At 43.6% G+C, this 24,436-nt stretch overlaps 3 protein-coding genes and 1 non-coding gene across 5 annotated transcripts in view; 1 reads left to right on the top strand and 3 right to left on the bottom strand.

The window, feature by feature from the left end:
* The window catches only part of LOC134676165 (interleukin enhancer-binding factor 2 homolog), a 183,557-nt gene that overhangs the window by 97,904 nt on the left and 61,217 nt on the right, over window positions 1-24,436 (bottom strand). The gene's annotated exons all lie outside the window — the stretch shown is intronic.
* LOC134676190 (uncharacterized) overlaps window positions 1-24,436 on the bottom strand; it is a 164,659-nt gene that overhangs the window by 124,135 nt on the left and 16,088 nt on the right. The gene's annotated exons all lie outside the window — the stretch shown is intronic.
* LOC134676199 (poly [ADP-ribose] polymerase tankyrase) overlaps window positions 1-24,436 on the top strand; it is a 52,849-nt gene that overhangs the window by 17,926 nt on the left and 10,487 nt on the right. Inside the window, exons 9-21 of the mRNA XM_063534528.1 lie at window positions 3,066-3,189; window positions 3,980-4,117; window positions 4,685-4,838; window positions 5,615-5,683; window positions 6,797-6,962; window positions 8,343-8,488; window positions 9,449-9,522; window positions 12,234-12,466; window positions 13,129-13,338; window positions 15,252-15,364; window positions 16,706-16,869; window positions 17,422-17,579; window positions 19,431-19,593. Coding sequence (XP_063390598.1) covers window positions 3,066-3,189; window positions 3,980-4,117; window positions 4,685-4,838; window positions 5,615-5,683; window positions 6,797-6,962; window positions 8,343-8,488; window positions 9,449-9,522; window positions 12,234-12,466; window positions 13,129-13,338; window positions 15,252-15,364; window positions 16,706-16,869; window positions 17,422-17,579; window positions 19,431-19,593 — 1,912 coding nt within the window. The remainder of the gene's footprint in view (window positions 1-3,065; window positions 3,190-3,979; window positions 4,118-4,684; window positions 4,839-5,614; window positions 5,684-6,796; window positions 6,963-8,342; window positions 8,489-9,448; window positions 9,523-12,233; window positions 12,467-13,128; window positions 13,339-15,251; window positions 15,365-16,705; window positions 16,870-17,421; window positions 17,580-19,430; window positions 19,594-24,436) is intronic.
* On the bottom strand, window positions 11,820-11,936 carry LOC134676710 (U5 spliceosomal RNA). Its single transcript, XR_010099952.1, has one exon. It is a non-coding gene; the product is annotated as a U5 spliceosomal RNA (small nuclear RNA).

Genomic DNA, 24,436 nt, shown 5'->3' with positions numbered 1-24,436 from the left:
TAGCCATACTCCAAATTCAGCCTGAAACTGCTTTAAAAAGATATAATTTCTAATTTCCAGGTACATGTTGCAGTTCAAGCTGCTGATATCATGGTGGACAAGACTTAATAAAGAGTTGTGAATAATAAAACATGTTTTTGTTTACCTACTTTTTTATTAATTTGGGAAATATGTTATATATGTTTCCAAAAAAAATAGTAACTTTACATTAAATGTATGTTTATCATATTCTGCACGAGCATCTGACAATGATGGCTTCTTGTTGACCATCCAGAAGAGAAGTGTATGGTTTGTTATTTACTCTGTTCCCAGGCATTATTTACGGTCGTAAAGTATTACGACGATTAATTAATATGACGTTCGTTTCAATACAAAATGCTCAACTTTGTTCTGGGCCCAAGTGCAGTTACATATCTCACAGCTGTATCTAAATAGGAATCACGATGACCTGAAATAATAGGATATAATTAGCAAAATTGGCATGTTCCTAATATAGTAGTATAAGTATGTAGTACAATATCCAAACAATGGTGACAAGCCGGCAGAAAGCACCCACTGGGTGCAAAGCTACCTTTAGCAATGGACGCTTGTAACGATTTTATGAATCCAATCTTCTTACAAATCGAATCAGTTAAAATATATATGATGTAGGTAACTTACATTTGTATTTTTGCTCTCTTGATTTCAGCCAAGTTATGGTTGGAGTTGGATGCTATATGGATACATACTCCAATAAAACTAAGTTATATTATATAACTTAGGCAGATTTCTGGAATCAGCTTTCTCAAATTTATAGCGTAGGTATTTTGAAATTAATGATTCAAAATAAACGAGGTTTCCATTCCAGACGATTGTTATTTATAGAAACTCGTGACACTGACATTGTCGACAGGTGCCATTACAATCAATTGACAATGACAACTATTTTTTTTAATGCTTGTTGTTGCTTGTGCATTATCCTAATCAGCCGACGACATGTAATTTACGAGAAGTCGTATCTCATATTTTCAATAAATTATAAATATTCAACCGAGCCACGAATTACTAAATCATTCAAATTGGTATCTTAAATTAACCTATATTTTCAGAAAATAAAATAAAAATGGGGGTCTAAAAAAAATGAACAATCCTAATTCTGGGATTAGTTGCCAAGCGGAGATTGAATATCTGGGAGACCGACCAAAGCTTACAAAACATAAAAACTCAAAAATGCGCGTTTTCTCATAGACCTAGCTAAGAGATCAAACCCCTTATAGCAAATTTCATCGAAATCGTTAGAGCCGTTTCTGATACCATCCAAATATATAAATAAATAATTATATATCTAATAATTGCTCGTTTAAAGGTAAGATAACACAAAGGAGAAACAAAAACAAATTACCTATTCGCACCAGTCTTGAACCCCAATCCTCTTGCACGTATTTCCACGAACATACCGTTACGCTATTGCAACATACTTACGTTGTGTGAAATTGTCTACTACAAGGATCACGGAAACACTGTTTGCATGTGTGAGTAATAGTAGGAAAAAGCGTGACAGCAACACTCCGTCGAATTAAAAAGGTGGTTTTTGCACAATGAAGTATTCAATGTTTATTTTAATAGTTCAATATTTACTTAAAGAGTGCGCGAAACATACTTTTAAGTATACAAATACCAAGACCATTTCCGAAAAAAAAAAATCTGAAATTTTGCAAAAGTGGTGCCATCTAGCGAGAATTAAGTTTTGAGTAACCAAGGCGAACCACCTTAACCAGGTTTTTCATTTAAGCAGGTCATGTCAATTAACGAGGTTCAAAAAATCGTTGTGTCAATTATAAAGGTTTTCATTAATAGAGGTAGCGTTCTGACAAATTTCTTTTATGGAGGCGCAAATGACCATTTAAAGTATAATTACACGCTTACGTTCTGGGTTTCTGGTCTATACCTACACGGTGTAACATGAGTAAACCGAATAATTTAAACAGCGTATTCCTAATCATATTTAGAGACAAAAATGTCCTATAAACTTTTTTGAAATTCGCCTAGTTTCAGAGTTATTATTAATTAAAAAAAAAACAAGATTTATTGTTACATAGTATGAAAGGCCTTTTTGATGGTGATGTTGCTGCTATGGGACGTAGTCTAAATATCCTTATTGATAGATGTCAAAAAGTGACAAGTAACACTTTGCAAAAAGTAGGTTCTACGAAAAAAAATGTAAAAATCAATTTTAAGTGACAAGTTTACCAATAAAATTTATTTTTTATGTACAAATACATTAAAAAAATGGAAAAAACAAAACAAAAAAAATTTTTTTTTTGGCGAAATTGACCTAAAGTCATATTACATTGTTTACTTCTTTTGACCTCAGAAATGTGTGGTTAAAATTATTCGGTTTCCTCATGTTACACCGTGTATATTACTTCTGTCTATACTTGCACTTTTACACTACATTAATTACCACTATATTTTCTTATCATTTGAGTTTAATAAATTCCCTTGAATTGTAGAAGAAAGTTTTATTAGAAAGTAAAAGCATACTTTGTTTTTTATTGATAAAAACGATTTCACCTACTACAGGCTGTGATAGATACGCAATAAATAAATTAAATTCTGGATGGAGATATAAATAAAATGATCATTGCTATTAAAATATTGTTTCTGCTGTCTACAACTACATTATTTCAATTACAGAGGTAATAAGTAAGACTCGTTTCAATAATAGAGGTAAAAACAAGAGCCAAAATAACTGATTTTTTAGCACAGTGTCAATTATAGAGGTCTTAAGTTGCGATGTGGTCAATTACAGAGGCAAAATTACGAAAAGCACTAAAATCTAAATTGCAATTATAGAGGTTCCAAAATTTCAATTATAGAGGCCTTTTGGTCTCAAGAGACCGGGACCGGACTTTTGGTTGCAATTATTGAGGTTTTCCATTTATCCAGGTGCCAATTAACCATGTTTCACTGTATTAAGAGGAAAGGGGACCGCTTCGTACTCCTCATTTTCCTCTCTGGATATTGACATAACGGAAAATATTTTTTTCATAATTTGATGAAATTTATATTTAATATTTTAACAGGTGATGGAGATGTTAATAAGAAAGGGCGCCCGAGTCAATGAGAAGAACAAGGAGGGACAGACGCCTCTACACATAGCCACAGAGCATTCGCACCTGGACGCCATGGACCTTTTGTTACGACACGGTAAGGGTCTCTACACGCCATAATAAGGTATTTGACTGTTTTTAATTGTACTTTATATAATCGTGATATAATAGAGAGCTTTTCAGTCGAGTACCGTGTTTAGGCAACGAAGTTTGCTGAGTTGCCTAAGTGAGGTGCGAGTTTGAAAAGCTTGATTATATCAGTATTGTATACAATACTTTTTTTACGAGTCAAAAAAAATAATATTTTAAACTAGTAAAATCGTACAAACAAACCAAACCAAAAGTATATAGCTAAGATATGCGAGCAGCCGCGATACCTTCGTACTGGTACACGCCCCGGCCGCCACACAAAGACACTGACTCGAAAATGCAGTAAAACTACTGTATATTTGTGGACGTGGCGCTACTATGCTCAGTCTGGAGGATGTCTTGTCTGTGCATTGGACAAAGGAATTGGACATATGGAATACCAACCTAAGATAGTTGAATTGTTTTCATAGTATAGTTATGTGAAGTTAGTTCCTCTCCCGCACAGGGCTATACAGCCACGAACGCAAGTGTCGTTACCGGGATGCTGCTTAAAACATCGGGTTTTTAAGCCCGGTCATTTATAAGGCGTGCGTGGGGATATAGATCCAACACGTAGAGGCCGTTTGGAGAGCTTTGATGTCATATAGAACGCCTGCTGAAACCCATTCACGGGTACATAAATAGATACCCGTAAACCGGTTTCAGCAGCCATTGGGAGCTATTATAGAAAAATGGAAAGAGTCCTGGTCTATGGTTTAAACTTGGGTGGAATATAGTTATGAGATGTTCTTGTGCAGGTGCGAAGGTGAACGCGATGGACGGGCGCGGTATGAGCGCGCTGTCGCTGGCGGCGCGCGCGGACGCGGCGGCGGCGTGCCGGCTGCTGCTGGCGTGCGGCGCGCACGCGCAGGAACCCAGCTACCCCGCGCCCATGGGTGAGCCGATTTGTTTAACCCTTGGAAACGCTCGCAACGCTCAACATTTCATTTTTCGAACCGAACAGTTTTGGAAACTTTCGCTTGCTCGGTTATCAATATCAGCACGAGAGGTTAAACTTTCTTCCTCGTGTTATCCCGGCATTTTGCCACGGCTCCCATAGGAGCCTGGGGTCCGCTTGACAACTAATCCCATGATATGACGTAGGCACTAGTTTTTACGAAAGCGACTGCCATCTGACCTTCCAACCCAGAGGGTAAACTTGGCCTTATTGGGATTAGTCCGGTTTCCTCACGATGTTTTCCTTCATCGAAAAGCGACTAGTAAATATCAAATGATATTTCGTACATAAGTTCCGAAAAACTCATTGATACGGGCCGGGGTATTGGTATTGGGATATTTATTTATTTATTTATTTATTTATTTTAAACTTTATTGCACATACAAAAAAGTACAACAGGCGAACTTAATGCCGGTATAGGCATTCTCTACCAGTCAAACATAGGGCATTGGGTATTGGGAGAGGTTAAACTTTGCCCCCTTGTAAAACAAGTAACTATTTGCAGACGCATGCGCGAACGCGGCGGCCCTACGTCTGCTAGAAGCGGCTCGGACGGGCGACGTGGAGGCGGCGCGAGCGGCTCTGGACGCGCGGCCGCGACTCGTCAACTGCAGAGACGTCGACGGCCGCCACTCCACCCCGCTACACTTCGCGGCCGGGTATGTACCGACCATAGACTAGGGGCCAGTTGCACCAACCACATTTGACACACTGATCAACGTCAGCCGGCGCGCCCGCGAACTCTTTAACGATACGAACAGTTTGGTGCAACCGACCCTAGGAATCCTCTAGACCGAGTTTAGAGCAACTATTTCATGAAACCGATGCTGCCAAAAATACTGGAGTGCGGGGGACGAGGTGAGCGAGTCCCGTGCCGTGATTGGTCCGTTCAAAGACACAGACGTCACACAAAGACACTTTCGACTCGAACATGGAGTAAAATTACCGTATGCGTGGCAGAGGGGGTAGCGCGACTATGCTCAGTTTGGAGGATGTCTTGTCTGTGAGGCAACCGCTACAGACAGATAACAATATACCTCGCCGTATAACATAATATTACTTATTTTAAAATTTAATTACCAGTCTATTTTGCAACAAAACTCATTCTAAATTACGGAATAAATTTGTCTTGTTTATTTTACGGCTATGCCTGATACCAAAGACTGATGTAACTTCGTATAAGATGAATAAAGTCTAAGGAAAAAACGTGCCTCGGAAATCAAGAAAAAGTCATTATTAGATATCAGAGATTGAACATGGGTCAAAATGATATAAAAATAATAAAATCATTTATCCATTTATATACACTATTCTGATAATTTTATACGTGTTTATTTTGAGTTTTAGTCGTGTGTCGATAGATGGCAGTAAATTTACAGTATTCTCTTTGCTGATACTGTGTATTTTGTTAATCAATTAACTTATTTCCTTACAGGTACAATAGGTTACCACTTGCTCAACTACTATTACAAAGAGGCGCCGATGTCCATGCGAAGGACAAAGGGTGAGTGAATGTTCAATAAGTTTTTATCGGTGACTGTACTTTTCTTACGACAGACAACTAATACTCATCGAGACAATCCTAAAAACCCCAAACACAATTAGGTTGCTGCGTTGTTTCATCACAGAGTTCCTATGGCCACCTCCTGTCTCCATCATCAGATCAGTTCGATGGTACCATAATATTGCATTGGCATCCGATTTATACATGCATGCAAAATTTCAGCTCTTTCGGAAACCGGGAAGTGGATCAAATTTAACTTGCAAGATTTGACTACACACAGACAGACAGACAGACAGACAACGGTCAAGTGAAACTAAATAAAAGCTTGTAAAAAGTCGTATAAAGTTCATTTAGACGGTGCGAGAACTCGCATGCGAGTTTCATTACATTGCGGTATTTGATTGGTCGGTTAAATTGGATGTAACAATAGTCCTCAATGTAACTAAAATTGCATACGAGTTCGCGCGCCGTCTAAATCACCCATAAGGGTGATAAGTTCTCGTGATGATAAATGAATAAATAATATAGGAAGTTTTCACAACACCTTATAAAACAAAGTCTCCCGCCGCGTCTGTCTGTTTGTGTGTATGTATGTTCGCGATAAACTTAAAAAACTACTGAACGGATTTACATGCGGTTTTCACATATCGATAGAGTGATTCTTGAGGAACGTTTAGGTGTATTTCGTCGGGTGACAAGCAAAAGTCACTAACTAACACCATTGAAATTATTGGACAATAAACCGTGTTACAAGTGTAATAAAATGCATTGTTACTTTAATTTTTTGATAGTACTTAGTGACTTTTGCTTGTCACCCGACGATTTGTTAACCCGTGCGATGCCGGAAAGGGTCGCTAGTTACATATATGTATAAGGCTTGTGTTGTGGGTACTTAGACAACACAAGCCACAACGCAAGTGGGATGATGGTCTTAAGGATCACTCACCGTTATGTAAAAATTACATTTTGACATTAATTGGGAACATTAAAGGAGACAAGAGGTATACTCTTGTCTCCTTACTGGCCTTCAAAGCTGGGAACTAGAGGGAAAATTAAATGTTTATAACAGTGTCATCTAGCGGACCGAAAAATAAACTAAACCATCTATTTCAGCGGCCTCGTCCCCCTCCACAATGCGTGTTCATACGGGCACTACGAAGTGACCGAGCTACTGGTGTCGTGCGGCGCCGGAGTGAACGCGGCGGATCTGTGGCGGTTCACGCCGCTACACGAGGCCGCGGCCAAGGGCAAGGCGGACATCGTGCGGCTGCTGCTCAAGGTATCACTTCTGTACTGAGCCTGTCATATACAATACTGTATAACGCGTGTTCACACGGGCACTGCGAAGTGACCGAGCTACTGGTGTCGTGCGGCGTCGGAGTGAACGCGGCGGATCTGTGGCGGTTCACGCCGCTACACGAGGCCGCGGCCAAGGGCAAGGCGGACATCGTGCGGCTGCTGCTCAAGGTATCACTTCTGTACTGAGCGTGTCATATACAATACTGTATAACGCGTGTTCACACGGGCACTACGAAGTGACCGAGCTACTGGTGTCGTGCGGCGCCGGAGTGAACGCGGCGGATCTGTGGCGGTTCACGCCGCTACACGAGGCCGCGGCCAAGGGCAAGGCGGACATCGTGCGGCTGCTGCTCAAGGTATCACTTCTGTACTGAGCCTGTCGTATACAATACTGTGTAACGCGTGTTCACACGGGCACTACGAAGTGACCGAGCTACTGGTGTCGTGCGGCGCCGGAGTGAACGCGGCGGATCTGTGGCGGTTCACGCCGCTACACGAGGCCGCGGCCAAGGGCAAGGCGGACATCGTGCGGCTGCTGCTCAAGGTGTCACTTCTGTACTGAGCCTGTCGTATACAATACTGTGTAACGCGTGTTCACACGGGCACTACGAAGTGACCGAGCTACTGGTGTCGTGCGGCGCCGGAGTGAACGCGGCGGATCTGTGGCGGTTCACGCCGCTACACGAGGCCGCGGCCAAGGGCAAGGCGGACATCGTGCGGCTGCTGCTCAAGGTATCACTTCTGTACTGAGCGTGTCATATACAATACTGTGTAACGCGTGTTCATACGGGCACTACGAAGTGACCGAGCTACTGGTGTCGGGCGGCGCCGGAGTGAACGCGGCGGATCTGTGGCGGTTCACGCCGCTACACGAGGCCGCGGCCAAGGGCAAGGCGGACATCGTGCGGCTGCTACTCAAAGTATCATCTACTTCCAACTTGACTTCTACTTTGACAAACGGTCTGGCCTAGTGGGTAGTAACCCTGCCTGTGAAGCCGATGGTCCTGGGTTCGAATCCCAGTAAGGACATTTATTTCATAATCGGCCCGTTGCAGTCCACTGCTGGACATAGGCCTCTCCCAAGATGCGCCACAGAGCCCGGTCTGCCGTTTTATGCATCCAGCCCCGCTTTATCTCCGAAACTACTGGGTCTAAAAAATATACAAAGTAGTTCTTTACCTATAGATAACAGGAAAATCTATTAAAAATGTGCAGTCAAGCGTGAGTCGGGCTTACGTACGGAACCCCAGCAACGCGAGTCCGACTCGCACTTGGCCGGTTTTTTGGTTCTGCGACATATCTGGCCAGCCCATTGTTACTTCAACGTACTAATTTTTTCTTAATTCCGTTTCGTTTGCAGCACGGCGCGGACCCGACGCGACGGAATCGAGACGGACTGACGCCCCTACAACTAGTCCGGAGTGGAGACTCCGACACGGCCGACGCGCTGCGCGGCGACGCGGCGCTGCTCGACGCGGCCAAGCGCGGCGAGCTGGCGAGAGCTAGGTGGTTATAAATATGTTTCATATAATGCATTCCATTCTCGTTGTGGCAACTACTACTAGCGACATCTAGTATAAAATTGTAGGAACGCTTAACTCGACACTTATGTACGGTACATTGATACTGCATAGAGAATCATAGAGAAAAAAGTACATAGAGTGCTCACTCCATACACCAGTTTTGGTACCAAAACGACTATTATTTTCGTAGTCGACATCTAGCATCGAGTAGCGAAATTATCAGTACTGTTACTTGACAATAGATGTTCCGGCGACCGAAAAGTGTTCAACAATTTTCAGCTAATATTATAACCGGATTAACCGCAACTCTATTTTCAACTCCTTCTGCGTCTAATATTTTTGTAAATTTTAGTTCAGTACAATTTTCGTGAGTCGCCACATGAGAGACATCTAGTATTGAATACCGGTACTGATAATTCCGCTACTCGATGCTAGATGTCAAATACTAAATGCTAGAGGTCGAGGAGATCGTGAAGTATGTACGAGCCAAGTCCGGATTCATCCTGAGGGTCGTGAAGTTGGAATCTCGACACAATGTGAATTTTAATTCTTTTGTGTTGAGCGTTCCGACTGAACATCTAACGACCTTCACCAAGGAGGAGTTTTGGCCGAAGGGTGTCAAGTTCCGGCGGTTCCGCGGCCGGCTCCCTGACACTGCGGGGTTGCGAACTGCATCGCAGCCATAATTGTGTTTTTAGTTTTGAAATATATTTTGTAATAATATGTATGCTAGTTTTAAGGTATTTATCTATGGGCCAATAGTTGCCTGAAAATAAATAAATGTTTTCATTAAATACGAAAATAATAGTCGTTCTGGTACCAAAACTGGAGTATGGAGTGAGCACTCTTTCTTACAATATTTCTCTATGCAGAAAACAGAGATTAAAGAAAGCGTGCTTTTGCACAAATAACAATTATAAACTCTAATCATGTTTTTTTGCAGGAAATTAATAACACCACAGAACGTGAATTGTAGAGACGCTCATGGAAGGAATTCCACACCACTACACCTTGCCGGTATGATATTATTAGATATATACCTACATATAATAGTAAACTAAATATTAATGATATCCTTTAAATCAGCGGTAGGCAACTGGCGGCCCGCGAACCTCTCACTTGCGGCCCGCGAGCCTCCCTGGCTATTTTGTATGTAATATTGACAAACGACAATGTCTGATAAAGTCATAAATATTAACAAAGTGCGGCCTGCGTCAACTTCGTTACTACTAGAGTCTGTGCGGAAAGAGAAGAGTCGTGGCAGAAACGGGAACTAACATTTTAAATTTTATATGGCAATCAAACCTTTGACACCTGTCTTGTAAAAAGTAAACAAACTTCTGTCAATGTATATTTTTATTAACAAAAACCGCAAGTTTTATGTATAAAAAATATTCAAAACACGATAAAACCGTACATAAAACCACAAGGAAAATTATATTTAACATTGTTCGGTTTTGTCAGCGGGAAGAAAACGGCTAAAAGCCGACTATCGACTTACAAAAAGTCGCGGAACGTGTTTCCGCTATTCGCGGGTATTGATGTTGTATTTAATATTAAATAATTACCTATTTAATAAGCCCCCTAAGTAACTTGTCTCCGGTACATAATCGGTAAGTATATTCATTCAAAATATATTAATTTTCATAAATATGCAGGTCATTCGTGATATTTAAAATAACTGACAAATAGTCTTGATACTTGCCATTTTATGCATATTTATATGTAATTTCTTTTTCAGGATTGTGTAAAACTACCTACGGTATCTCGAATAAAAGACCGCTAAGTAGGTGATATAGGACCCGGGTATGTCCTTAAACTACGTCCAAGACCACCGGTGGACGGGCAGCAGCGTCCCTCAAATTCGGTGTACTCGACTGCGATCGCCAACCCGCCTGCCAAGCGTGGCGATTATGGCATTCACCCCCCATCATGCAGATGGGGGAGGCCTATGTTCAGCAGTGGACGTCTTGTGGCTGAGATGATGATGATGATGATGAAGTAGGTGATATGCAAGAATTCGTAATCTACGTGCCGGATTCAAGCACATCCAGTTCAGATGAAAATAGTTCTATGAGTGTCCCTGGTTGTTTTGAAGCTAGCTCAAACATAAGTGACATTGAATATTTTAATTCAGACTTCGATTACAAAGAATAAAACTTTTTCTAATAACATATTTCTTTATTTGTAGGTTCTGTTAGTTACGAAATTATATTCCATATTTAGCAGTGACTTTTCGGCGAAGTAAAATATGGTGCGATGAGAGAACCGGACAGATCCCAATAAGGCCTACCTACTTATGCACTATTTTTATTCATATTCATATTTATTATTAATAATGTACACATACATTACAAGTCAAGTTTACAATGGGTGAAATATATCCCAGATAAAATTACAGTTCTATTGCCCAATTTCTACCCGATCTACCCGGTTTTAATAACTGTTGGACTGCACAGATTAGGCAGTACATAAATGAGACTCGTATCTTGTTTGGTACTAAAATCACAGTTGTTTTGGACAGATTCTTAAATAGTTTTAGCAGTTTTGTCAATCGCAGTCACGTTTTAGTATCTGAGATATAAAAACAAGTGTGTTTTAAAAAGAAAACTAGTGCCTGCGCTAAATCAGAGGATTGAGTTGACGAGCCGACACCACCACCAGGCTCCGTTTAGTAAGCTGTGGTAAAAAACCGGAACAAAAGGGATTCAAGTATCATGACCTTTAGTGTCGTACTATAATCACGTGACCAGTGTTGTCAGCATAGCAAAAACCCTAAAATAGCACTGGCGCGCCCTCAAATCCCACGACTCTTCTCTTTCCGCACAGACTCTATGTGGCGGGTGGCCCTTGGCTCCTAAAAGGTTCCCGACCGTTGCTTTAAATGACCTTGAGTCAATCTCCAAAGGAAAACAACGTGTTTCGAGTACAATAAGATATTTCAAGAGAGATAATTGAATATTAAAATATATTTTGAAGAAACAACTCTCTGCTGCTTTGATAAGGGCGGTAAATCAATCCACTTTCATCAAATTGGCTTAGTAATTATTACGCTATGATGGGGAAAAAATCAAAGAAACATGTCATGTATTATTAGTTACCTGTTTAGGTTTCCTTACCCAAAAGGTAAAAACGGGACCCTATTACTAAGACTCCACTGTGCGTCTGTCACCAGGCTGTATCTCATGAACCGTGATACTAGACAGTTGACATTTTCATAGATTTATTCTGTTGCCGCTATAACGAACACTAAAAAGTACGGAACCCTCGGTGGGCGAGTCCGACTCGCATTTGTCCGGTTTTTTACTTTTATAAGCCCCGCTTGCGCAGGGCGTCAACAAATTATTATAGACTCATTTGAGTGTTCCCCTCCACGGAAATCTTTAGTAAAAGGCGAAAGATTTATTCGTTTTGAAGGGAAACCAGAGTAATTAAACAGTGCAGACCGCGCTACCCCATGTTTCGCAGAAAAATCTTAACACCGCGAAGTAGGAATCTTCGTGGACTTGACAGCGACATCTAGCGGGTTATTCAGTAACTAAAATCGACTTGCGCCTTTTCCATGCCACCCATGAATCAAAGTCATTTTTTTAAATCCTAAAAGGGTGGTATTCCACCTGACCAATGTGCAATGCGTCTCACTCTCTCATTAAGCAAAATGTGAAAAGCAATACCTTTGATATGCCTCACTAAGTGATTCAGATTCTCATGCCTACCTTTACTTTCAGCCGGCTACAACAACTTAGAAGTCGCCGAGGCGCTCCTGGAGGCCGGCGCGGCAGTCTCAGCGCGTGACAAGGGAGGCCTAGTACCACTCCACAACGCCGCCTCCTATGGACACTTGGAGTTGGCTGCGTTGTTACTACGGGCCGGTACGCCGCCGAACGCCGCCGATAGATGGGGCTTTACTCCGCTACATGAGGCGGCGCATAAGGCGCGCACACAGCTGTGCGCGTTACTGGTAAGTATCTATTTAATATAGGTCAGAAACACGCATGTGACACCCTTATAGCAATATTCATAGACTACGAAGACCGCTTAGTGTTGCTTGCTAGTCTCCATAGGCGACTGTGGCCAAAATCGAGGAAAAACAGTCCAAAAACTGAATTTAGCAAGGAGCAAGTACCAGGGTCTCATGAGTTATGAGAAGGTGTCGTTGACGCCAAGGTTGTTAAGGTTGGCCCGGCTGTATCAGCGCGCGACAAGGGAGGCCTAGTACCACCCCACAACGCCGCCTCCTATGGACACTTGGAGTTGGCTGCGTTGTGACTACGGGCCGGTACGCCGCCGAACGCCGCCGATAGATGGGGCTTTACACCATTACATGAAGCAGCGGATAAGGCTCGTACGCAACTATGTGCGTTACTGGTGAGTATCTATTTAATATAGGTCACGCGCATGTGACACCGTTATAGCAATATCCATAGACTACGAAGACCGCTTAGCGTTGCTTGCTAATCTCTATAGGCTACTGTGGCCAAAATCGAGAAAAAACTATCCAAAAACTTAATTAAGCAAGTAGCAAGTACCAGGGCCTCATGAGTTATAAGAGGTTCCAATATGTAACCCCTTCATTCATCGCGCACTTTTAACTCAACATTTCATCTTTAACTTTGTTCTCAGCTGGCCCACGGCGCCGACCCGTATCTCAAGAACCAAGAAGGGCAGACGGCCCTCGACCTGGCCGGGGCCGAGGATGTCCGCTCCCTACTGCAGGACGCCATGACGTCCGCCACACGGGCTCCGCCGGCCGCGCCGCCCGCCGCGCCGCTGCCGCCGCCGCAGCTGCCCGTCCTGCTGCCTAGTGGGGATACCGTGCCGCTGCCGCTACCTGTACGTACCGTAGTAGATATTGGACAAGACAAGACAAGATATTGGACAGATGGAAATCTGTCCAATATCTTGCTCCAATGCCATTACGTCTCACTCTCTCGTTAAGCAAAATGTGGGACAAAGTACTCATAGGACAGGTGGAATACCATCCTTATAGTTCGTTTTTTTTAGCATTAGAAAAAAGGTAAACAATCTTGATGTGTCTTTTAATTGTCAAATATGTAACAATTATGAATCTAATACGATCATTTATAGATGGTCAAGCAAATCTTGTCAGTAGAAAAAGGCGCGAAATTCAAATTTTCTATGAGACGATATCCCTTCGCGCCTACATTTTTCAAATTTGCCGCCTTTTTCTATTGACAAGATCTGCATGACCAACTATATATTCTTCTGCTTTCATAAGTCATAGTTACTGATTTTTTAAAAGCGTTTTTCAATTAAAAGACATGTCGAGATTGCTTATCTTCTTTCAAGTTCTTTCTAATGCTAAAAAAACGAACTATAAAGTGTTTAACATTTCGCTCATGGCCACAGAATAAATAATAGTACTAGGTACAGAAGACTCACTGTCTAACAAAACGCGTCTGTTACGATTAGGACAGATATGGCCGCTAGGTGGCGACAGCGCCACGCGCGGCTTATGGCAAACCCCAAAATTGGGGCCGAACGGATGCACTTTTAGCTACCTGTAGCAAAGCGACGAAATCGCGGAGTGAGACACGCCTGGTACTAGGTACAGAAGACTCACTCTCTAACAAAACGCGTCTGTTACGATTAGGACGGATATGGCCGCTAGGTGGCGACAGCGCCACGCGCGGCTTATGGCTGGCCACCAAAATTGGTGTGGGACGGATGTAGTTGTAGCTGCCTGTTGCAAAGCGACGAAATCGCGGAGTGAGCCACGCCTGCCGTAGTAGGGTAGTATTTCATCTGTCCAATATCTTGCTCCATTGCGTCTCTCTCTCTCATTAAACAAAATGTGAGACAAAATACACATTGGACAGGTGGAATACCAATACCACCCTTAGATAGTGTCTAATATTTCGCTCGTGGCGCAAAACAGTACCTCAAAAAACAAAAATTAAGGCCTGACCACGCATTCGCTCTTCGGCACTTTTCTCAGGCACTGGTCCCACCGCGAGCTAGTAAGCTATGAGTTATCGGCTATAAACACGCTGCAAACTAGCTCACCGCTGGGCGAGTAACTATAAATATCGCCGTGTCTCTTTTATTTACACGGGAGTGCTTATCTTTTGTTCGTGTTTATAGCCGATAGCTCATAGCTTACTAGCTCGCGGTGGGACCAGTGCCTCAGGGACGGAGAAATACTTTATATTATGTGTTCTGTACTCTACGTCCGATATCTTCATTGAGAGAGTAACACCTCTGGTGACCGACAGATGCCGCTAGCGTCTATGTAGTCGCTCTGCCCCACGCCCTGACGTAGTTCCGCTTCCCCTCCCTGCATCTTCCTCGCGTTGTCCCGGCTTTTTGACACGGCTCAGGGGAGCCTGGGTTCCACATGGCAACTAATCTCGAGAATTGGCGTAGGCCCTAGTTTTACGAAAGCGACCGCCATCTGACCTTCCAACCCGGAGGGTAAACCAGACCTTATTGGGATTAGTCCGGTTTCCTCACAATGTTTTCCTTCACCGAAAAGCGGCTAGTAAATATGAAATGATATTTCGTACACACATTCCGAATAACTCATTAGTACCGGTTCGTACTACCTCCGGATTCAAAGTCGCACGCTCTTAAAATCGTTTTTCCTAGGATAGTGGTGCCGTCATATAGCGGCCATCTCCATACTAGATAATACGGCTAAATATGGATGTCGTAGTATTTGTATGGAGATACTAGAGCATTATCGCTAGGCTAATGTTTTTTTCTAATTATTTTGCCTTGTGCAGGTGGTGCCAAGCAACTACTGGGCGGAGGGCTCCCGAGGCAGTTTAGAGGACGCGGCAGGCCGACCTGCCTCGGCTCTGTCTACGTCGGAATCTTTACAAACTTTCCTGTCGAGGTATGTATACGGAATTGTATGCTAAAAACGAGAAAAAATATCTACTATTTGTGACGTCCCACGGGTAAAGGTACCTTATGGCGGTTGGCGCTTACGCTATCATTAACGCCGCTCCAATATTATTGCGGCGTTATGCGACGTAAGCGCCAACCGCCATAACCTCTTGGGGTTCAATGTCCTAATACTAGTACAAATTACCTCCAATGAAATTTAAATCTTAAAGAAATGGAATAGAGTTTCTTTTATTTTGTTTCGTTCGATTTTAAAACAAAACAAATTCAACTCTATTTTCTAATACCGTTGATTCAAATTCGATTGCCAATTTTCCTTGTATGGTGGGCCGCTAGAGGATAAGGTACCTTTTGCCGTGGAACACCACATTTAGCTTTTTTTTACTTACTTACGTAGATTTACGAGTCAAAAAGTTTATGGTTACCAAAGACAATATATAGTTACTAACAAAGTTATACGTTTTTCCTAATGGTATCACACATATCTTGGTCTTATAATCCTAGTTTTCTTGCTGTGCCTATAACGACTGGCCATAACGGCCTATAGAGCCATGTTTAACCCTAAAACTTAAAAACTAACCTGCGCCAAATAAGGCCCGGTTCTTAACCTTACTTCTAAACGTCATAACTTCCAAAATTTCATACTTTCATAAGTGTGATGAGTTCAAATTTTGAGTCTATGACCGCTGGTACCATAGCCTCGTGCCGCCCACCATACAAAATTATTGCCAAGGAAATTAGAATCTTATTGTATATTCAATTGGGTTGAATTTCATTTGTTCGAAAATTTTACAAGACAAATGAAATGCTGCCTAATTCGTTTTTTATTAAGGTTGACATTCCATCGAAACTGATTGTACATCCTAATGTACATTGGGCGGCACGAGGATAGACAAAACAAATTCATATTTAACGTAATAAAATAAAAACTATGGGCGTTGTTGTTTGGTGCATATTACTCTTACATGTTAAAAGCATAATAAAATCAAAGATGTACCCAAATCATAAACTTTTTACGTCTACAGTGACAGCAGTTTTACGCTCGTCTGCAGTTAAAAGCAAGATGTAGCTTTATTGAATTATATTTGAGTGATATAACGTTATAATGTAACTGTGAGAACCTCGTATTTCAACCCGTACAAGATTAGAACCTTTTTCATGTAATGTCAATGAGTTTTTCTTTATTGATTTAAATGCCATCTAAATGAGTGGCCATCTAAACGTTACGGTCACGTGGTCGCGTTACGCTGTCTCGAGTATCATTTTTTCCCCACCTCAAAAAGTGCCTAGCGCCGCTAAAGAAGTTTTCACTTCAAAAAACTTGTTTCAGTATCGGCCTGGAGCAGCTAGCTCCAGTGTTAGAACGGGAGCAAATCACAGTAGATATTTTATCTGAAATGTGTCACGAAGATCTCAGAGCCGTGGGCGTAGCGGCCTACGGGCATAGACATAGGCTGCTGAAGGCGGCGCGACAGTCTGCGCAGGCGGCGTCAGGTGAGAACACATTATATTCATCACTGTTTTAAATGTTACGAGATGTGATGAAAGGTTAGCGCCATCTTGAATTTTTGCATTTTTGGTCCAATCGGGTTGCAAATCTTTACTTATGCTCTGGTTTCCAAGGATAGCGGTGCCGTCATATAGCGGCCGTCTCCATACAAATACGACGACATCCATATTTAGTCGTTATTATTTTGTATGGATTCGACCGCTATATGACGGCATCGTTATCCTAGGAAAACCGATCTTTAAGGGACCCCAAATTACCAATATGAATGCTTGTTCAATATTTGAAAGGAAAACAAGGTATTTAAGTACACGTTATAAAGAGATATGCTACGTAGAACGTAGATGTTGTAGGCGCAAAAATTGTTTGTTTACTTTTTATTTATTTAAATACCGAAAACGTACAACGAAAAACCGAAACCGTAATAATTGTTTATTTTTATTTAAATACCTAACAGACTATAGGTTACTTCAGTCAACCATAAGAAATGAGAAGAAATTAAACTTTAAAAAAAAAATCAATTCGGATTTTTTTTACAGAATGGTACGGCGGCACGACGCTAGTCGACGTGACGCCGACTTCGAGCGACGAGTGCGGCGAGAGCGAGCACGCGATAGTCGAGAGGGAGATGCAGGCTTCCGTGCGAGAGCACCGAGACCAGGCGGGCGGGAACTACTCACACTATAATGTAGTCAGGGTAAATGCCTCTCTCTTCTCTTGATCGGGACACTCTTGACAGAGCGGTCGTGGTCATCATTGGAAGTCTCCCTTTGTGACACGTTTGACGGCTCGCCTCCACTCCTCCCTGACGGCTGCGCGTTGGGCGTTTTCAGAAATAAATATCGAAAACCCGATTCTCACAGATCCCCGTGTTTTTGGGTTCTTTCAACTCAGATTCACTAGCATATTCAATTCTGATGATAAAATAAAATGTCCCAAAAAATTGTATGAAAATTGTACATTCCACTACGTCACACACATACAAGTGAAACATTTTTTCATACTAAAACGTGACGTAATGGAATGGACATTTTGGGACATCTTTTTAGGGTTCCGTACCCAAAGGGTAAAACGGGACCCTATTACTAAGACTTCGCTGTCCGTCCGTCCGTCCGTCCGTCCGTCCGTCCGACTGTCACCAGGCTGTATCTCACGAACCGTGATAGCTAGACAGTTGAAATTTTCACAGATGATGTATTTCTGTTGCCGCTATAACAACAAATACTAAAAACAGAATAAAATAAAGATTTAAATGGGGCTCCCATACAACAAACGTGATTTTTGACCAAAGTTAAGACCCGTCGGGAGTGGTCAGTACTTGGATGGGTGACCGTTTTTTTTTCTTCTTTTTGTTTTTTTTTTGCATTGTGGTACGGAACCCTACGTGCGCGAGTCCGACTCGCACTTGCCCAGTTTTTTTTAATGGTGGGTTGGAGAATGCTGTCGATTCTGAGTAGAATGAGCCCAAGAACGTCCAGATGTGAAAGAATTAGGTTTTCAATATTTATTTCTGAAAACGCCCGTTTAGCGCATTCGTGCAAGGGGCCGTCCATTGCTGCCTTTATTTGGTCCGTCCACCTCATGGGCGACCTTCCTCAGCCAGGGTAAATGCCACTCACAGACAAAACATCCTCCCAGGCCCCTATATCACCAACGTGACAGTGCGACAATTCGACAAGTCTCATTGTTGCTGACGTCACAGGCATCCATGGGCTACAGTTATGTATGTATGTATGTAAACACTTTATTGTACATAAGACAGGTTAAGATACAATTAAAAGAAAGTATACAATGTACAAAGGCGAACTTATCCCTAAAAGGGATCTCTTCCAGTTAACCTTTGAGCAATTGAGAGTAGACAAATGAAAATCGCTATCTATCGGTTATCGCTTACCATCGGGCGGGCCGTATACCTGTTTGTCACCATCATTTTATTATTTAAAAAATACTTTATTATATTGGCAAACACAGGTATTTCTCTCGCGATGTTAATGATGATAATGATGACAATTGTCACAAGATTTCAAAGAACTTTCGGTAATTCTTGACAGCAAATGAGTTCTGTGTCGGAATTTCGTGACAATTGTCGTATTTCTTCTGACATTTGTCATTAGCTTCGCAAAATAAGTTCTTATTTACTGGCGATATAGTGGAGTTTTTTTTAATGAACATGTTGGTGGCAAACAACCACACCGCCCGTCTGATGGTAAGCGGTTACCGTAGCCTATGGAGGCCTGTGACGTCAGTAACAGTGATGTAGACAATTGTCGGACCTGTCACGTTGGTGAAATGGAGGCCAGACTGAGCATAGTCGCGCTACCCCCTCTGCCACGCATACAGTAGTTTTACTCCATGTTCGAGTCGAAAGTGTCTTTGTGTGACGTCCGTATCTTTGAACGGACCAATCACGGCACGGGACTTCGCTCACATCGTCCCGCGCACCCCCGCATTTTTGGCATCATCGGTTGCATGAAATAATTGCTCTAAACTACTGGTTTCTTAAACGCCTTCAGGTTTTCGTGTTATAAAACTGTTTAAATATTTTCAGATACAAAAGATAGTGAACGGCCGGCTATGGGAGCGCTACCAGCACCGGCGGCGAGAGGTGGCCGCTGAAGCAGGTGGCGCCAACGAGCGCATGCTGTTCCACGGGTCGCCCTTCATCAACGCCATTGTACAGAAAGGCTTCGACGAGAGACACGCCTACATCGGTGAGTACTAACTAAATAGTACTTAAAGTAATTCAATTCTCTTCTTCCTGGCGTTATCCCGGCATTTTGCCACGGCTCATGGGAGCCTGGGGTCCGCTTGACAACTAATCCCATGATTTGACGTAGGCACTAGTTTTTCCGAAAGCGACAGCCATCTGACCTTCCAACCCAGAGGGTAAACTAGGCCTTATTGGGATTAGTCCGGTTTCCTCACGATGTTTTCCTTCACCGAAAAGCGACTGGCAAATATCAAATGATATTTCGTACATAAGTTCCGAAAAACTATATTCAATTCAATACCTTTAATGTCAAAAACACATGTCAAGAATATACAATAGGTACACAATAAAATTAGAAATACATAACCCACACTAAATTAAAAAGGAATACATATATACAAATGTCATATTGTGGAGTGTAGACTGTAACTTTTCGTGATGAGGGGTTCGTTGGGTGAAGCGTAGAAACTCGCCGCTGGAACGCGCTGGCCGTCGTGCTGTCTCGAAGTCCGCTATACCTCCATTTACCGGAATATGTGTTGTGTGAAATAAAAACACATATATCTGAGTTTATTTACTGGAGAGTGTTCAGGCAAGTGATAGAGTTAAGCTCTCTGAGTTCTCTGAATATGCTACAAATGGCGCGGGTTTATATAGGAATGGCCGGGCGATTTGTATCTCTGAACTAGTGGGCATTATATGCAGAGTGAGTTTTATTTATTTCTGTCAATCTCGTTAATTATAAGCACGTATGAAAGGAGCACGAATCCTAGACTTATAAATAGGTACAATATTAAGCACGTATGAAAGGAGCATGAATCCTAGACTTATAACTAGATATAAAACATTCCACGCAATTCATTGAACATAATATGTGAGCACAAAGTAAAACATGATATAAAAAGTAAAAATAGTAACCTAAACGTAAAGACTAATCTAACACATGCATGACCCTAATAGCTATTTACGACAGTCTCCCCCACGTGTGTTAACACCGTCTTCATGCGCGGAGTAAATGAGGATGAGTCTGGAAACTGGGCGGCGGACGTCACCTGCGCGTGTGCGAACAATGGCCACTCTCACATGACCATCTGGGCCAGGAAATAGCTGGGCGATTACGCCTCTGGGCCACGTTCCTCGTGGCATGGAGCTATCCGCAATAATGACTACGTCACCTTCATGCAGTCTCTTCACGTTTTGATGAGCACCGGGCCTGGGGAGGAGGCTGGGTCGGTATTCCCGCTGCCAGCGCCTCCAAAATTGGTCGGCCAGCGTTTGCGCTGTTCTCCACGAGGAGAGCGACATAGTTGCGTCTGTGAAGACACCCAGTGGCGACATAGCACTTGATCGACCGATTAAAAAGTGGTTCGGCGTCAAGGCTTCGATGTCTAAATCTGGATTCACTGGTGTCAGCGGTCTGGAATTGACTATGTGCTCTGATTCTAGCAGTAAAGTATGTAGAACCTCTTCGTGGGGTGCTCTTTCTTTCAGTACTACTTTTAATGCCGTTTTAACGCTGCCTACGAGCCGTTCCCAGGCACCGCCAGCGGAGGGGTTGCCGGGTGGAATTTTTTTCCATTTTATGGCTCGCTCAGTCAAGAAGGGCTTGAGACTGTCGGGCAGCGTGTTTTTGGCCTCTGCCAGTTCTCTTTCAGCGCCGCAGAAGTTGGTGGCGTTGTCTGAATAGAGAACTGTAGGCGTGCCGCGTCGCGCTATCATTCGGCGTAGCGACAGTATCATGGAGGATGCCGAAAGTGAGGCGGCAAGCTCCAGATGTACAGCGCGAGTCGTGAGGCATGTGTATAGTACACCCCACCTTTTCTCGCGGCGGCGGCCTATAGTTATCTGCATGGGGCCAAACAGGTCTACGGCTGCAGCGGTAAACGGCGGCTGATTCGCTTTTAGCCTTTCTGGCGGCAAGTCACCTATGGGAACTTTGATTGGCATTCCCCTATAGGTTCTGCACCATTGGCATTTATTCGTTATGTAGCGAATGCTACCGCGCAGCCCGATAATGTAGTACCTTTGTTTCAACTCGTTGATGACGGTCGCGTGGTTGCCGTGATTGTAGAGTGCATGAAAATGCTGTATCAACAACTTGACGAAATCTTCTTTCGCATGTAAAACAGGCATGTGCGTGTTTTTATCGATTCTCGTGTTCAGTACGATGATTCCGTTTTTGTCAAGTTGTACAGCGATTTTGTATAGCGGAGATTTCTTCAGGAGTGGCCGCCCAGCTTCCAGAAGCTTCATTTCTTCCGGAAATGCAGCATGTTGGCTCCTTCGGATTAGCAACATCTCGGCTAAATCTACATGCCCCTTGTTAATCTCTGTATCTGTTTTCTTAGCGAACAATGCGGCTTTGAAAACCTCGGCGGCAACTAGAATACTAGCGGTGGCGCGAACTAATCGCACGAATTTTGAGAACCTACAGACCTCCGGCAGGTACTCAAACCTATTCTCCGCAACGCCTACCGAACATACAAGTTTATTGACGCGTTCCTCGCCCGTATCGGCAACGGGCGTAGGCACTTTTTCGATCGGCCAATGCTCACTAGATTTACGTATAAAATCGGGCCCTACGAACCATCGGTGGTTCACTCCAAATTGCGCAGGTATTCCGCGGGTCGCGTCGTCCGCCACGTTAGCCGCACTAGGCACCCAGCGCCAGTTGGCGGGGGTGGTAGTGTTCTCAATTTCTGCTAACCTATGTGCTACGAACGTTTTATACCTACGTGGGTCCGCACGTATCCACGTGAGCGCCGTTTTAGAGTCAGACCAAAAAAATCTTTCCTTTATTACGTAATCTGACTCCTTGACGATGGTTTCCGCTAATCTAGTAGCTAGTACGCAGCTCTGTAATTCCATTCTCGGAATGCTAACTACCCGGAGAGGCGAAACGCGGGCCTTAGCGGCCACTAACGCGGAGGTTCTAGTCCCCTCGGGGTTGATGCTAACTAAATACACGGCCGCGGCATATATTTTTTCGCTCGCGTCGCAAAAAACATGCATATATGCCTCCCTATTAAATGCGGGCACGTGTCGCGGAATTTCCAAGTCTCGTAATTGTTGTACGTTATCAATGAACGATCGCCACGCGGGTGCGAGTGAGACGGGTATAGGCGAGTCCCAATCGATTCCTGTCCTCCATATCTCTTGCATTAACGCCTTACCTAAGACGGATATGGGGCTCACATAACCGATCGGATCAAATATCGACATCGCGCTACTTGTTACCTGTCGTTTCGTAGGTAATTTCTGACCGTTAAGTACGTCTTCGGGCGTATTACGAAAGTTTACGTTAAAACCTAAGGTGTCACGTTTGTGATTCCATTTCAAACCTAAGGTACGCTCGCTCTCGTTCGCGCCTAACAGCGACGTTTCCTGATTGCTATTAACTACGTCAGCAATTACCGCAGGATGGTTCGATGCGAACCCGCGAAGTTCGAATGACGCGCGCATATTTAGCTCGTAAACCTCGTTTACTACGCGTCTCGCGTCCTCTTCAGACGTATCGAGGGCGATCAACATGTCGTCCATGTACGTATTCTTTATCGTTTTTTCCGCTGCGATCGGAAATTCTTTACTATGCGATTTTGCGTTTTCGTTTTTGACGTATAGCGCGGTTGTCGGCGACGCTGCCGAACCAAATATTAGCCGCTTCATCCTATATTCTTGCGGTTGGGAGGTACGGTCCTCTCCCCTCCAAACGAAACGTAACGCATCGCGGTCTTGCTCAATTATTTCGATCTGTAAAAACATCTCTTTGACGTCCGCTATTACCGCGATTTTACCCTCGCGGAAACGCACTAGCACGCCGAAAAGTGATTCTAACAGGTCGGGGCCAGCCAACAGCGCGCTATTGAGCGAACGTCCGTAAGCTGTGGCGGCCGCGTCCCAAACTAATCGCATTTTCCCGCGTTGCGGGTGGAAAGTTGGGAAGTGGGCTAGATACCAAGTCCGGGGTGCCTCAGGGGGCGGTCGCGAGTCCATTTTCTCCGCGTAACCTTTGTCGAGCAAGTTGTTCATATGCTTCGCATATTCGGCCTTAAGTTTCGCATCGCGGTCTAGCTTTCGTTCTAGACTGTACAGCCGTTTCAATGCTTGCTCTCGGTTATCGGGGAGTTTCTCGTCATCTGACCGCCAAAGTAAGCCCGAGCGATACCTTTGCTCCCCCGGTATCTTTTCGCAGGTGGCTTCTAACAAATCTAGCGCACGTTGGTCGGGATCGGCCCGAGGTAATTTTTGCGAAACGCCTAATGACTCTATATCAAAATGCCGTTTCATCAATTGTAAGGCCTCGTCATCCGCGGTATTAGGCCTTGCGTGCCCAACAAATTGTACCGCGGCGCGACGCGTACGGTCTGGTCCATGCAAAACCCATCCTAGCCTGGTTAAACTCGCGACTGGGAGGTTGGGCGGACCGTCTATAATTTGCCGACTAATGATGAGATGCCAGTTATCTTGGCCTATCACGATAGTAGGTACTGCGGGGGGGTAACTTAATTCGTCCGCGATTTTAGATAAATGATCGCATTTATCTACCAAGTCTCGCGGTACGCCCTGCGCTCCTAAACCTATATCGCAAACCGTGTAAGTCTCCATTAATTCCATATGTCGGCTACAAAAACCCCGTATTGCGACTCGTAACGCATACGAATCTGGGTCCCGTACTACACCGCCTATGCCTTCTATCTCTAATGTTTCACCGCGCACACGAGGTGCGATTTTATCCGCAGTTTCATGTAACATCAACGTCATTGCCGCGCCCTCATCGAGTAGCGCGAGGGTTTGGACGGTACCTAACGGTCCCGAAACCTCTACTGGCATGATTTTGAGATACG

Source organism: Cydia fagiglandana, chromosome 24 (genome assembly GCF_963556715.1).
Source record: "Cydia fagiglandana chromosome 24, ilCydFagi1.1, whole genome shotgun sequence".
Taxonomy (NCBI): domain Eukaryota; kingdom Metazoa; phylum Arthropoda; class Insecta; order Lepidoptera; family Tortricidae; genus Cydia; species Cydia fagiglandana.
This window is presented reverse-complemented; position numbering and strand designations above follow the sequence as displayed.